The 15,961-nt window shown below is 32.2% G+C and overlaps 4 protein-coding genes across 4 annotated transcripts; all 4 read right to left on the bottom strand.

The window, feature by feature from the left end:
• Nucleotides 1-2,273: 2,273 nt before the first annotated feature.
• LOC133323276 (putative uncharacterized protein DDB_G0271606) lies at nucleotides 2,274-10,119 on the bottom strand. Its single transcript, XM_061532218.1, has 5 exons — nucleotides 9,949-10,119; nucleotides 8,119-8,253; nucleotides 3,896-4,645; nucleotides 3,644-3,825; nucleotides 2,274-2,514 (listed from the first exon to the last, which is right to left on the bottom strand). Exons 1-5 carry the CDS (start codon nucleotides 10,064-10,066, stop codon nucleotides 2,299-2,301), a joined length of 1,401 nt encoding a protein of 466 aa, XP_061388202.1. The 5' UTR covers nucleotides 10,067-10,119; the 3' UTR covers nucleotides 2,274-2,298.
• On the bottom strand, nucleotides 5,053-6,185 carry LOC133323277 (uncharacterized). The gene is made up of 3 exons (XM_061532219.1): nucleotides 5,680-6,185; nucleotides 5,435-5,616; nucleotides 5,053-5,364 (listed from the first exon to the last, which is right to left on the bottom strand). Exons 1-3 carry the CDS (start codon nucleotides 6,179-6,181, stop codon nucleotides 5,143-5,145), a joined length of 906 nt encoding a protein of 301 aa, XP_061388203.1. The 5' UTR covers nucleotides 6,182-6,185; the 3' UTR covers nucleotides 5,053-5,142.
• Nucleotides 10,120-12,883: 2,764 nt separating the features above from the next.
• Nucleotides 12,884-13,644, bottom strand: LOC133323278 (LITAF domain-containing protein-like). Its single transcript, XM_061532220.1, has 2 exons — nucleotides 13,342-13,644; nucleotides 12,884-13,035 (listed from the first exon to the last, which is right to left on the bottom strand). The coding sequence occupies exons 1-2, from the start codon at nucleotides 13,632-13,634 to the stop codon at nucleotides 12,930-12,932; spliced, it is 399 nt and encodes a 132-aa protein (XP_061388204.1). The 5' UTR covers nucleotides 13,635-13,644; the 3' UTR covers nucleotides 12,884-12,929.
• Nucleotides 13,645-15,099: 1,455 nt separating this feature from the next.
• On the bottom strand, nucleotides 15,100-15,650 carry LOC133323280 (cell death-inducing p53-target protein 1-like). The gene is made up of 2 exons (XM_061532222.1): nucleotides 15,346-15,650; nucleotides 15,100-15,205 (listed from the first exon to the last, which is right to left on the bottom strand). The coding sequence occupies exons 1-2, from the start codon at nucleotides 15,627-15,629 to the stop codon at nucleotides 15,100-15,102; spliced, it is 390 nt and encodes a 129-aa protein (XP_061388206.1). The 5' UTR covers nucleotides 15,630-15,650.
• Between the last annotated feature and the right edge of the window lie 311 nt (nucleotides 15,651-15,961).

The raw sequence follows: 15,961 nt of genomic DNA on the forward strand, positions 1-15,961 counted from the left end.
GAAATTTCAAAAAAAAAATAAATAAATAATACATATTGCAATAGTTAAAACAACAAAATTATTAAACTCTAAACAGAATGTCATCACATTTAAATGTTAAACGGAACAAGAAAAACAAACAAAACGAGTATAGTAAATATAACAAATTATTATAAACGAAGAAAATATGAGTAATGATATAACATAAATTGTGTAATAAATAAATTGAAAAATGTTGTGAATGAAAATAAAGAAAAGAAATATATACATAAAAAATATAATAACGTTGTATTTATTTTTTTATTGCATTAATTTGCTTTGCATAAAGTAAGTATAATTGTATAGAGCATCGATATTTTAATAGTTATACATCCTTTGTAGGACGCATCGAAGAAATTCTGTATACGAAAGCTTCATAATATTTTCTTAAAATACACCTTTACCTAAACAATGATTGAAACCATGGATAAGCAAAAATATAATCTAAGGTCCACAAATCAGACATTTGCATTATCAATAAATTTCATTAATTTACGTAGAGAAATAGGAAACATTCCAAAAAACAAATGTCAAATATTTAAAAGGTTCTGGATGCAATAGTAATAATTTTTAGGTCCAAAAAGTATGCCTTTTTCTTAATTAACTTTCATTTGTTTTGTGTTTAAAAATAGAAAACATCCCAATCAAATTTCCAATTGTTCTACCTTTAAATTTATTGCAAGGATTATTGGTTAACCCTCGTATTATATTTTTTCTGTAAATATATGCGATTCATATAAGACAGTTTAATCCGATTGACATGAAGCATGATATTCTAGACATAATTCGATCGTCTGTTGTTTAAAATGTAGTTTTAATAAAGCAGACATAGGATAGGTCGGTTTCGTCCTTGGGCGATATAAATAAGTCATATCAAATATCTTATCAATTGGATGGAAGCTTTCGAAAACACATACACAGCCAGCGTTCCTACATCCACAATTTGTCGCAAAATATTTGGATTTTACTCTTATCAATTTTCCAAATTCTAAGAAATTTTTACACTATTTACAACTGAACAACGATACTTTACTTTTCGATGCTAATATATTCTTCCTAGAATAGTATTTCTTTCAATTTTGTGCTCAAAAAACTGAATTTAATGTAGTTCCTATTTGTACACACTAAAATATGTTTGTCTTTTGAGAGCTATATTTCGCCTTTGCCACCCAAATTTAAGTTATAGAACATTTCATGACACATAAACGACAATATATTGACATTTGTTCTTAAAAATTCCGAAATTTTTTACAATTTATCCAAGATTTGATTACTTTCTGAAATCGCCAGATTTGCCACCGAAATTTTATTTTTTCCCAATTGCCAATAAAACAAATAGAAACTACATAATTTTGTCTAAGTAGTAGTCAAAGTTCCACGAAAATCGGTTCATCCGTTGCCGAGTTATATCGATTTGAATTGAGGCTTGTGACAAAATATAGCTGCTACACGAGTCTGTTCGCCTATTACCATAAAAGTAAAATCAATGGAAACGTAAAAAGATAAAAACGACCAAAGTAGCGGTGAGTTGCCAACCATTTTTTAAATTGGCAATGAAACATATTACCAATTTAAAGCCTACTTTTAGGCGCTATATGAATGAAATAATTTCCATTGTAATATCAAAACAACACTATTCTTCATTTTCCACGATAGTTCGCATCGCATAACATGTCCCTAGTTTATATAAAACAACCCAGAAAATATTCTTCATTTATATTCAATTTATTTACAAAACATAAAAATTATATAAACATATACATAACTATTAGAAATTTGTAGATAACGTTTAGATAATAAATGTATATAAAAACAAAACAAAAAGGAACGACTCTTAAAAACTATTGAGCATTATACACAGATAAATATTGAATTTAGATATAAACATTTTATTTCATTTTTGTAAAATTAAAACACAAACAACAGAAAAATTACATAATACAAATAAAAAAAACCTACATGGCTAAAAAACAGACAACAATTGTAGTAGTACACGTGTTTTTCTTTCGTAACATTAGTAATAGTTGTGGTAGTTGCGAAAAAAGTTGTATTTATAACTTTCTTTTTTTAATTTCAATTATAATTTTAGAAATTTGTAGTGATTAATAATAGGGAGTTTGCTTATAAGTGATTATTAGCACACAAAAAGATGGCATGGCGATTTGTTGTTTCTTATAGCACAAAATTTGAATAAAAAATAAAATAAGAAATACTCTTTGAACAATAGTTTCAAAATTAGTATTAGCAGCGTTGTGGTTTTCATTTGGTTTCAGCCGTTTGTTATTCAGGTTGAGCCTCTTCAAGATTCATAAATACATTACGCATATGTTCCAAGTCTGGCGGTGCTGTATCTGGATTTCGTATCCATATGTTATAGGCTCGTTTATCTGTCAGTGTGAGTGGCTTGAAACATTTAGGATTTAAGGCTTCTTCGCCGGTTATTTTTGAATTGTAGCGCGCATAAAGGAATACCCGATAGCGCCAATTGTCAAATGTCTGAAAAAGGAGAAATTTAAAATCATAAAATATATATCTGATATAATCATATGATGAATGAAATGTATATAAAAATGTTTGGGAGGTATTACAAGCAGAGCATCGATTTGCAACCAGAAGTTGGAGGTTGGAGTTTATGAATTGCAGCACAATTTCAATTTCAAAGTTTCGCTTCCCAATTTTGCTCACTTTAACAACGGATTTGGGACTCAAACCAAGTTGTTCTTACACCACGTATTCTTAGGGAAACAACAATTCATAATTTCCCCCAATCTTTTGAAGTCGAAGAACTATCTAGGCTTATGGATAATGATCTGTCATCTTCTTCTTGAAACCGATATGGTCAACAAATGTAAAGTGCATGTTTGCACCTGTGCGCATCAATGAAAGGGTTATTATGATTATCTTAGATATGTCTAAGTAAAACGATTCTAAAATCATCGATTATAAGGAAATTTATGTAATATATCGCTGGCTTAACATGTAAAGGCAATAAGTCCATATTTTTCCAATTTTACAGGAGAGAAAAAAACGGCTAGGAATCGATGTATGTATAAGCACCTATTGAACTTGTTTTTATCAAAATCTCAAAAAGTGGACTTGTTGCCTTTTCACGTTAAGCCAACGATATAGATATATATATAAAGAAAATACTTAAGAAATTTTAGACTACTTTTTAGGTTTGGAAAATCCACAGTTGGAATTAATTTCATATTGTACACTGTTTTCTACGCTTACTTTTTGGGCGCAAATAATGAAAACCGAGAAGGAGAAGGAATACTGAAGAACATACCAGTGGTTGTTTGATGTACTATGTTTTGGCTATATTATCCTATGTGTGCTATATTCTCTTCATTTGTCTACACTCTCCTATAATCTAAATCTCATATACAAGCAATATTGAAGTTTGAGACTAAAAAACAATAAGTCTCCAGTCAAACGTTGAATTGTGATGTAATTATAGAATATAAATTTAAATGTAATGACTGTCGTGGGACTACAGACAGATATTAAATATAAATTTCTTTTCAGGGGCCAACATTAAAAATGGTAATTTTACTTTTTCCTTTCACATTGTCCTATGACAACAATTATGTTCGGTCGTTCTACCAAAATCTATCAAACAAACCTGTTTCCATTCGGCAACATGTTTAACTGCTCCTTGAGGTACTGAGTTTAGTATGTCGGCCAATTTAATCCAATAACGATTCAATACGGGATCATTGCGTCTATGTTCGTTAATGATTGAATGTTGTTCCAAGAAGTTGACATAGACTTCTTTTTGTTTCTTAGACATACGTTCCTTACGCTCTGTGGGAAATGAAAATGGTAAACCGTGTTAAGCTATGAGTTTGAATTGAAATTTACTAACAAAACTTACGTCGCAGGCTGTTCGATGTGGTTGTTTCATGCAATAAAGATTCTATGTGGGGCTGATGCTGTTGTTGCTGCTGCTGTTGATGTTGTTGTTGCTGCTGTAAATGCTGTTGTTGCTGTAGAAAATATTCATGCATGCGTTCTAAATGCAATTCCTGCTCCTGTAATTCCCTTTCCATATAAGTGGTCTCTTCATCGGTATCGGGATTATTGTGCAATTTTAAAGCTGATGTTGATGAGCTTAAGGCTAGAGCTGCAGCTGCCGCCGCCGCTGCTGCTGCTTGTTGTTGTTGGCTAGCCACTGAACTACCATCAGTTGTTGATGGCTGGGGTGGTGGTGGCGGAGGCTGATGGTGATGTTGTGACTGTTGTTGCTGTTGCTGTGTATGTAGCGATGATGGCGATGATACTTCATCATAGTCTATTTTGGGCTCTACTTCAAAATGCTCGGTGGCAGTACTGTCCATATTATTGGAAGGCAGTAAATTCACATTTGAAATGCGTAATTTCATGGGTGGCTCTTCATCGTTATCCGGTGAATGTTGTGAATTGGAAGCACTACTAAATTGATGTGTTGTGGACTGATGTTGTTGATGGTGAGAATGATGGCTATTGTGTTCTGGTCCACTGGCAGTGTTGTGTTGGTTTTTCGAAGGTTCATGTAAATCTAAAGCTTGTTTTTGTGTTGAACCACAACGGCAGGAAAAACAATTTGATATTAGTGTGTGATAGTTGTCTTTACAGGGATCAAAAACTGCAAAGAAGATTAGAGAACAAACAGTGGATTGATTAGTTTTGTGGTTTAGGTGTTTTAAAGGTTTACGGCAAGGTTTAAAAGTTTTGTAAACTTTTAACATATAAAAAGAACATTCAGCATTATCCCTCCATATTGACATTTCGGAAAGCGATTTGGACATAATGCTCCCACAATTTAACTACGTGAATAAGTGTATTATATTAAATAAAGAAATGAATATTCATAATAGATTGATTTTGTGGACTTAATCATTTTTATTGCACATTGGCATAAACACAGTGGTTTATTGTGGACTTATGAAATTATATCATTTGTTTTACAAAAATATGTCATTTTTAAGTGAAGAAAAAGAAATAAAATTTTAATTTTATATATGTTCAGTATTTTTTAATCTGGGATTTTACGGCGTCTCAGAAATGCCACTAACTAAAGATAACTTGGAGTTTTCTTTAGCACTTTCGACACCAAGAGGAAGACATTTGTAAATGTCGTAGTCAGTAATCATAGTCGGCTTGCGATTCGTCCAAGGATGAAAACATTTCCATTTTTTCAAAATCTTGGGGCGCTGTACTCTTATGACTAGTCCACATGGCGTAGGCTCGTTGATCGGTGGGCGTGAGTGGTTTATAGTTTTTGGGGTTTTGGGCGGCGGCTCCTTCTAATTTACTATTATAACGGGTATACATGAAAACACGATACCGCCATGCATCGAATGTCTGAAAACGTAAATTAATTTAAAGAGTAATTAGTTTAAGTGGTACATTAAACCTTACAAATTGTAAATACCTGTTTCCATTCTTCTACATTTTTTACAGCCCCCTGGGGAACACTATTTAGCAAATTGGCTAATTTATTCCATAATGGTTCTAATAAAACATCATTACGTCGTTGGGTTAGCATACATGGATTTTCTTCGAAAAATTTCACATATAATTCTTTTTGATCCTTAGACATACGTTCACCTCTTCCTGAAATAGAAATTAAATGAAGTGTAAAACATTATAAATTCTATCGAAAACATGCAAACTTACTTCTAAACCGATTCATCATAACGGGTGAATATTGTGATTGATGCGAAGCTGATGTCAAGTTGTGTTGAACATTTGCCACACCTTGTACCGCAGCCTGTGGCGAAGGACCCTGGCCCAATGGTGATCCTTGACTATTCAAAGGTGAATTGTTTTGACTTGCCAATATCGAATGATGAGTTGCATAGTTGCCCCCAAAATGCTGCACCAATTGCTGTTGATGTAATTGTTGTTGGTGATGTTGTTCGTGCTGTAGTTGCTGCTGCATCTGATGTTGTTGCATTAGATGTTCTTGTCGATCGTATCTCAAATCTCTTGATTCCATCATATCCGAATCATCCTGTTCGGCTTTTGGCACAACCATGGGTCCTATCGCTTGTGTAATTGTATCGTTATTATTTTGATTATAAACCTGAGATACCCTTATCTTATGTTCCGTTTCAAGATTACTAGTGTTGTCACTTTGATTATCTATAGCATCGAGTGGGGAACGAGATCTTGACATAAGTCCCATAGCATTGGGCACATTCATGCCACCACCACCACCGCCTACATACATTTGTGATGATAATTGAGAGCCTGGGGGTAATGGTGAATCCAAGTTGGACGATGATTCGCTTGATTTCGGTGGCAGAGTCACACATGATTGCTTTTGCGAACAAGACGGTTCATAGGTAAGTTGTTCCTTCAACAAGCTTGTCTCTTCGTTGCCTGTAAGAAAAAGCATTTTAAAATGCTGCGTTTTAATAGACAATATAAACTTTTAGACTTACAAGCAATAAGTTAACGGGACGTAGGACGCAGATTTTTAATCGACAAGTGCTTTTGTTTTCTTTGTCGCATTATGAACATGAACACTTAAATGCAAACATATTTCGAAATGTAGTTTTTTTAACATATACTTTCAACATTTCACATGGTAGCTTAAAAAGTTTAAACTTTTAAAACAATATTATTACAAAATTTTATTATTTAGAACAAGAGAATTTTGTAAAAATATTAATTTGAAATTTATTTACAAAATATACGCTTCTATATACCCTTGATCAAATTCAGACTATAGCATAGAATTTTCATATAACTATTCTGATTTATTAGTGTTAGGAAAAAGTCTGACCTCATATAATATTTCATGGAAACCCCCTAGAAAATGAATATGATCTAAAACCTTATTTATCTTACAAATGTTAGTTCATTTTATGTTCAAACAGCCTTACGCGACAACCGTATCAAGGTCATGGTATATACAATTTACCACGCTGAAAAACTGACATATATATATATATATATATATATTATGTCCTGATTATTATAAATTCGATTATCGTGCTAAAAAATACAAAAGGTTATTTTTTCAGAGAATCCTAATCGGCATAATCGATATCAATGTCAAAGCAGGCAAACATATTGAACTTTTTTCCAGGGCAGAACTAATTACAAAATGTATGTGGAACCTATATACAATAAAGGGATTTCAAACATTACAGTAGTAAAGAAATTATTATTAATTAGAAATTATAAACAAAGAAGTATATAACGAACCATCATATAACGATTCAATCAATTAACTGTGTGTGATTTTTTGGATTCCGTTCAATATATTTTATACTGGGAAATAAAAGTATAATTTTTCCAGTATGAAATCCAGACGGATGAATTACAAATCAGTGAATTGATTTGTCAAGATGAACGACAAAACTTTTAAAACAATTGAAATCAAATGAAAAGTACATAATCCCTTAAAGGCCAAGAACACCACAGGGTTCTTTTTTACACAGACGATATTCCAAAACTCAGACCTTATTTGAACATATTCTGCAGGGAGAATTTCCACACACAAATTATAGCGAAACTATTGGAAAAGTTGGAGGCTAAAACTTTAAAAATTCCTTATTCCAACGAATGAGAATTAACTATATTTTTTAAATGTAATATTTTCCTATTTACTATTATTTAAATGTAACATTTTACTATGTTACTTATACGAATACGATTGATTTACAGTTGAAATCGTTTATAACGATATCGTTTTTAACGTCATATCGGTTGTAAGGACGGTATCCGCTAATAGTTCTATCCTTTATTTGATAACACTTATTTGATATCTCTTATAGCGAGCAAGTTTGCCGGTCCTTTGACCGTCGTTATAAGCAATTTCGACTGTACTATCAAAAAATGTTTGAATTATTAAAAATAAATGTGAATGAAATAATTTCCAAACACACTGGAGATAGTTTTTTTCTATCGAACCTTTGTTATTATACTAAAAAATATGTTTTGAATTAAATGTCCTTATAGAAGAAGTTAGTGTCAAATGTTTTAATATGCCATATGCCATAAAAATGATTCTATTTTAAAACTATACATATAACAATTTCAATATAACTTGCATAGACTGGAAAATTTCTTACAATCTTAGCACTAATTAAGAAAACAACTCACCCTGGCCAATTTCTATAACGAAGTTGGTTAAGTCATGTCGTTGGGCTAAATATTGCAATAGCAATTCATCGGGTATGTTGAAACCAATCTTTTTATTGCGAAATTCAAAATTGTAAATTCCAAAAGCAGCTCGAACTGAAAAAAGTAGAAGAAACAAAGACAATAAATTAAATATTGAAAACAGGGCACAATTTATGAAAATATATAAAAGTTGTATATTAGATTAAAATCCATTATCATTTTGTTGTTTTGGCATCGCTTCTCTGATGGGTGGTGTTGGTGGTGGATTGTGTTATTATTGTTGATGGCGCGCAATATAACAGAAAGCGCTCTACAAGTAATTAATATAGAAGCATAATAATAAAATGTTTAAAAATAGAAGCATACTCTCTTTTGCACGCAGTCTAATCATGCCCATGCTCTCGCACAAGCTATCTCAATTTTTTCTTTACCATTGACTTGCTCAACGAATGAAAACAAAACAAAGGTTCGGACTGAACATCAAATAAACAAAATTGCGTATAGTAATTTAATGGGAATTTTGGGATGCCATATTTATTCCTTATTTGTGGACTGTTTTGGGTATTTATTTAGATTTAGATGCTACTTGAAAGGACATAAAAGTGCAAAATTTCGAAAGCTCATTCGTGACTTCAAAGGGGGGACTCCACTATGTCGATTTAGAATTTCCACAAATACGGATCTAAGACGAATACGTATGTAAATATATTACGAAGGTAATGGCGAAAGTATTATGTAAACATATAAGCAACAAAAATGCCTTAAAAAAAGTCAATACCATTACGAAGTTTTTGAGCCGTGATTATTTATTTCAAAAAATAATAGTCTTCCTGGAACATACACATATGGAAACCCTGAATTTCTTATGAAATCGACCGTTGTAATATTTCTGGAGGTGAAGTAATTTCTGAATAAACTTATTAAAATAAAGTATTCGTTCACAGTAGAAAGAACAGGCATAAGATACCGTAAAAATAAAGACTTAAGTCATACATTACTACATAAACGCGCCCAAACAGCAGAAATAGGTGGGCTAAGCCATATATCAAAATCCGTAATATGCGGACAGGACAATGCTAGCAAACATTGTGTGCAGAAATTGTGATTTTAAATAGAATTGGATATTGTTAATACCGTCATTATACCGATGAATGAATCTCAGCATTAGATTCCATCCGCCTCCATATTGCGGGATGGTTTTGAATCGTTACGAGTGCAGTCGTTTCATTAGGATACATATGGCTTGTGATCGTTACCATCGTATAGAAACATTACACTATGAGCTGAAAATTCGTCATTTATAACCTAAGAAGAGTAATATGGGTATTATTTTCGGATGTTCAAAAGGGATACCTTTGGTACGTTGAATGTCAATACTGGACCTCTAACGGATATTTCCCGGTATTGTAAGTACATGTAGTGATGAGACATATTAACACTAAATACCCCACAACTTTAGTGCAGCTGTTTCCAAATTTGGACATTTTTTGAAATCCCAATAAATCCCCCAAAAGTCTGGCAAATCCATTCATTCGATGGCAAACGGCACGAACATATAAAACTACCATAGAACAAACAACATTCATCCATAGAAGACAAAATTTTTAATTGCAAACTGAATACACACTTGAATTCTCTAAAAGATTGCCATAGTGTCGGCATGGAAGACCGACAATGACGGGACGGCGGGACAAGCTAACATTGTTTCATGTATATGCTAAAAGGAATTTTGTCTGTTAATTAATTAGCAAATGGTGAACGAACGAAAAAGGCCAGCCCATCGAAAATTGTATTTTCAGCAACACTCACCGACATTTTTTAAATCCCAAATACTTAAATCACGATTTTCCTCGGGCACTCCAATCATCAACAGTTTCTTGGTGTCTCGAAATTGAAATGGTAAAATAATGCCCGAACGTAAGACCATTTTGTATTTGGGGGGAACAGCTTGAATCAATTTCACTTAATTACTTTGCCTGCTGCCAAATTACTATTATTATTTTTACCGATTGTTTTAATTTCTTCACAATTTGCGCACTTTTCATTTAATTGGTGATTTTCTTTCGTTTTCAATACATCTAGCAATTTAATTTGGTAGTATTTTTCGTTTTCTATTAAAAAGAGGACGTTTTCTTGCGTTTCACACCTTCATTTGGGCTTTTAACTTGTCAAAATGAAAATATTCTTCTAATCTTTAATTTTTATTTCGTTCATTTATCGTACGCATACATTTCCACTTTTATTTTTATTTTATTCCTCTCTTATGTCAATTCTCTTCTCTCACTAACACCAGCACACATAAGAGAATAAGAGAGAGACGGCAAATGGAAATAATAGGAAAACACAATTCAAAACAAAAAACAAATACGCCTTCTGTTGTTGTTGTTCGTTGGTCTGCATTGTTTACGAATGTTGTGATGAAATGTGAACAAATCAAAAACAAATGTTGATTGCTGTCGAAGAGGGGGGAATATAAAAGGTAAACAACAACACTGCTGAATTGGTTGATGGTTGTTGGTGAACGTACCCATATTTTTTTCTGGTTGTCAACGCCCTTAATATTATTGTTGTTTTATATTTGTTTTTATTTTTATTCCGATTAAAATTGCATGCGTAAATTTACGTTTTTCGCCGACTGAGGAAAAATAGAAAAACATTCCTCCTGCTAAAAAGAACTCGATGAGGTATAAAGATATATTTACGTATGAGGTGGGATGAAGACTGTTGAGTCGCGTTATCGATAACCACTATCGAATTGTGCTTTTATTGGTAAAACTGGTTGGCAACGCTACCATTTGTTCTTCTTTTAACAATTGGTCTGTTCCAGAACCTGCACACATTTTTTTACTGCGATAACAAATATTCTTTTATAATATCGAAAAAATAGTAAAAACTAGTAGAAAAACTAGCAGTACGGGAACATGGCAAATAATTACTATAGTAAGTAATGTAACGTGCACACTAGACAATATTTTTTTTCAATTATTCCCTTAGTCTGAAGTTAAAAGGACACATCGTGAGTTCCAGAACATACCCGATAAATTTGTAAATTTTCCTCACTTCAAAGAAGTCTTATGTCTAGTTTACGGCCCAGTTTTATAATTTTTACCATATGTAGTCCTTAGGGCCATGATTACGATAGGATACTTCTTTTTTTTTTGTATTTCCGGAGATATCGGCGAGGACCCTTTTATTTTCTTTTGATTTTTAAAATTCATTAATGCAATATGGGTTTCGAAATGGTTGTCAACCCATTTAAATTGGGTATTTAAATGGGTTGACAACTACTTCTTCTCAAAAAAATTAAAGTCGTAGGAATTATGGATTTTTTTAATAATATGTAGTATGTTCCAGTACCTTTTTAATAGTAAAGCTAGTAAAAGGGAAACATTTCAAAATCGATCTCAAAATACTTTGAAAAGTTCGGCAACGCAAATCTAGTAAATATGCCAAAATTAAATGGCAATACTTCAAAATCAACATAACAGCTAATCAGCAGTTATCTGTTTACAATTTTTACTCGGAAAAAATTTTCAAGTAAAAAGTTTACAAAAAACGCCATTTTGTTTTGTGTTCTCGTATATTTGGTTCAATGTTTTACACGATAGGGCCCTAACCGATAAATGTTTCTCAATTTATTCTGGAAAACTAGAATCTTCTACTGCTAAAAAATAGGAGTAACTGGTCTGTACTTGACTAATTTTGACTATTTTTTCGATATCGTAAAAATATAAAGAAATTATATTGTAGCTTTACGGGAACCATACACTTTTTCCAGGTTACTTCTATGAAGATTTATTTAACATATCACTCACTATTTTGCAGAAAACCCGTTTTTATTTTTCAATTTACTCACACCATACACCACCTTCATTTAGAATCATATCTTATTGAGCATTAAGTAATAAAAACCGGATACATATTTTTCTTTTAATTTAATTTAATATTACTGCATTAATTTTATATTACTGCATCAAAGCCTCGAGACATTCATTCCCAATTATTCATCAATATATTAAAAAAACGTGTTTATTTTAAAAACAAAACCAAATAACAACTTAACGCTTTATCATTTTTCATTACATTTATTGTACATAAAAAGTTTACATAATTTATTCAAGAAAAAAATCAATATTTCATATTTTTTTGTGTTTTTTAATATTACATTGTTTTTGTAATACTTAGTATAAAGTTGGTATTTTTGTTTTAATTATAATATTATTCAATTAAAAAGAGATTACATGTATTCATAGGTAGGTGAAATGGGCTGTTTGATTTTGTAGAAGAGTTGGTTGCATTTGTATTAGGCAATATTCGCATATAATATAGTTGTGTTAACATGATCTTACTTATTTGTAATTTTATTTGAACACGACTTAAAAAATATAAAATTGTATTCAATTCTATGTTTGTTTATAAACAAAAGCAAGAAAAAAAAAACAAAATACAGGTAAATAATTTGACATAATTTGAGTAAATGATGATATGATCGACTGACTTTAGATTGACATTTCCAGATTCGGTTAAATTTTCTTTTATTGGGAAGTAGAATAGTTTTTTTATATAAAGAAGCTTTATGTTCTTTGTCACATTCATATTAAAATTAGTCTCTCTTTAATTATTTTGTTTTCTACTAAGTTTTTGTTTCTTTTTCATTTCGAAGCCGTCATTTCATTTCGTAAACCATCTAAGCGTATTCTCTATATATAAAGTTTTGTTTTGTAATATAAGAATATTGTGTGTATGTGTTTCCATGCTTTTGTGCATTTTCGATGGCCATTCCGTGTAGTTTATCGTCGATAACGACCCAAATAGGCTTTGCAATTGGGGCATGTGTGATGAACATCCATACAGTCATCAATGCAACAAGGAATTAAACAGCAACCCAGCCAGCATCTACAAAAAAACATATAAATAAATAATTAATAAAGAATGAATGAAGTTGGTTATAATTTTTAATTAAGGGAAGACAAAAATGATACAATTTTCTTTTAAATATAAAAAGTATAGTTATATACATAGGCTTAATTTTTATGGATTAAAAATCTTCGTCTATAAAAAAAATGGTCTTGACCTATACAACAATAGCTTTTTAGAAGATAATGTTTTTTTGTTTCTATAGAAGAAGACAAAATGACTAGTAATGTATTGCATTTTTGTTATTTCCCTTGACATCATAATTTTCCACAATTTCCTACTTACCCCAATAATGCAATTACAAAACCTGATAAATATGCAATCATTCCTGGTTCAGTACGTGTTGTTGTCTCAATTTCAGCATGGCATGAGGGACAGATCATATGTGTAGCTGTACGTCCAATGGGTACAACTGTCGTTACAATGGTGGCATTTGTTGCTGTGGCCACGGGAGGAACAACGGGTGTGAAAGGGCCCACCGGTTTAACACCACCCACAGCCTCTTGATAGGATGGTGGAGCTGATGGTGGTGGTACATAAGTGTATTGGGGTGGTGTGGGTCCTGTGGCTTTGCTCATCTTGTTACTGTCGTTTTTTGTTCTTCCTCTTATTGATATTTATGTGCGAATAGCGTTTTTCCTTTTGAGCTTTTCTTTCAAGTGTGTGTGTGTACTTTGTATTGTGCGCTCCTTAGATGCTAAATATGTTGTTGTATGTTCAATACAGTATCTAGAGATGAATGTCAGCAAAAAGTATCCTGATTATGGTTACCACTTCGATTTGTTGTTGTTGCTTTCTTTATTCTAGAATTGAAATGCAAAAAGTCTTTACTTGTTGTGTGCCTTTAGGTGTTTCTGTAAAGAGACAATAAGAAGACAAAAATGCGTTAGGAAAAAGGGGTGTCTTTGAATGTGTCTTTGATAGCATTAACAACAATGATGGCAAAATCCCAAAGAGAATCAATGAAGTGCAGATTTTTCAAATGATTTCACATTTTCTTGGAAATCAGCTAAAATTGAAATGTCAATTTGTCATGTGAGTAAGTATGTGAGTATGTGTTTGTAACGAAGGATTCAGAGAAGATTTATAAAGAATTATACGCTTATTTACATTATCTGGAACTGTAAATTTAATATATAGCTGTCAAAATGAACATATGTTTTTATGTAAGATTTAAATATTAAGAAATGGCATTTGTTGGATTAAATTGTTATTGTAATGTAATCAACTAATGAATTAGTAATAGTTTGTAACTTTGAAATACCTTCTTTCGTTTAATATCCTTGGTCTGATTTTTTTAACTTCTCTTTTAATGGTGGGTGAATTCACTATAGGGCTAGATGTTTTATAATATATTTATTTGGGTCTCAGCATTGTAAGGAATTATGATTATTGGGAAATAAAAAAATCTTTTGCCAAAAAACAATTCGAATATAGAAGACCTTAATCCCATTATTATTTTACAGAATATTTTTGATTATTTTTAGTTGATATTACAATGTTTATTTCTATGGAACATTTTCATATTTTCTAGTTATAGGAAATGTAACACTATTCCATGAAATAATATAAATCCAATTGACATCTATATGGGACATAATTGTTAAAAGCTATTAAATGTTTGCTTTTGTCCCAGAAATAAATAATAAGGCAATTTTATTTGATTTTCAATAACATTTATTTATAAAAATTCTTAGTAAAACTAATTGTTAAAAATATTCGAATCAATTGCCCATTGAAAGCATCATTTTTTGTTTGTAATAAGTTAACAACACGTTGGACCCAAAAGGATCCTTAAACAAATATTGTCATATAAATTACGTTATACTATTGTTAATTTTGAAAACTTTGCAAGTATTCGTGATACAGCTTAGAGCCTATGCCTTAGTCTAAATTAATTTGCCATTAGTAGTTTGAGCTGCTTAGCATCATAAGTTAGTTCGTTAAATCGTTTTTGTTTTTATTCTTATCGTTTCGAATTTGAAAATATTTGTTCATTAGATTCCAAAAGAAGAGGCAGTTGTTGGCTTAATAATCTCCGCTTTAGCGTCTATTACGGCCCAAGTAAGATTTACAATTGGGACAAGTGTGATGCACTTCCATGCAACCGTCAATGCAACAGGGTATCAGGCAGCAGCCCAGAAAACATCTGTAATGCAAATGAGAAACAGAAAAAGAAGACACAACATGAAGATTATTTTGTTCCACTTGCATAATTCATTTGCATCTGCCACCCAGCAGAGTACGGCACAAAGGGGCAGCTTAGCGTTCATTTCATTTGCAACTTACCCGCATAATGCCAAAAGACAACCGGATATATATGCCATCATACTGGGCGTTGTGCGAGTAGTTGTCTCAATTTCAGCATGACACGAGGGACAGATCATGTGCGTGGCGGTGCGTCCTATGGGCACTACTGTGGTAACAATGTCATCGTTTCTGGTTGTCACCACGGGGATGGGAACGGGAGTAAATGGTCCCACAGGCTTAACACCACCCACAGCCTCCTGATAGGATGGCGGTGCTGTTGGTGGTGGTATATAGGTGTATTGCGGTGTTGTTGCTTTACTCATTGCTGTTGTTTTCTGTGGTAGTTGCTACTATCCTGAAAGCCTTTTTTGTATCCTGTTGATGCAGTTGACTGGTGAACCAGTTGTATGGGCTTTTGTTATGCTGCTGCCTTTTTTTTTGCAAGTCTTATACACTCGGTTCGTTTGTCAAATGGATGTTTTTTTTCCTCTCTGTTCTTTGGTGGCAATGGTGTAAGGATAAACGAATGTCTCAGAGTGTGTGGTATGTCGTGGTTTGGGGGTGTAGTTTAAAATGCAGTTGTATTTCCATATAAATGCATTAATTCCTTTTCTTTTCACTTCTTTCGTTTTGCTTTCTGAGATTTTTATTATTT

The sequence above is a fragment of the Musca vetustissima genome, unplaced genomic scaffold (genome assembly GCF_032173495.1).
Source record: "Musca vetustissima isolate MV318-11 ecotype Yass unplaced genomic scaffold, APGP_CSIRO_Mvet_v1 utg56881, whole genome shotgun sequence".
Classification (NCBI taxonomy): domain Eukaryota; kingdom Metazoa; phylum Arthropoda; class Insecta; order Diptera; family Muscidae; genus Musca; species Musca vetustissima.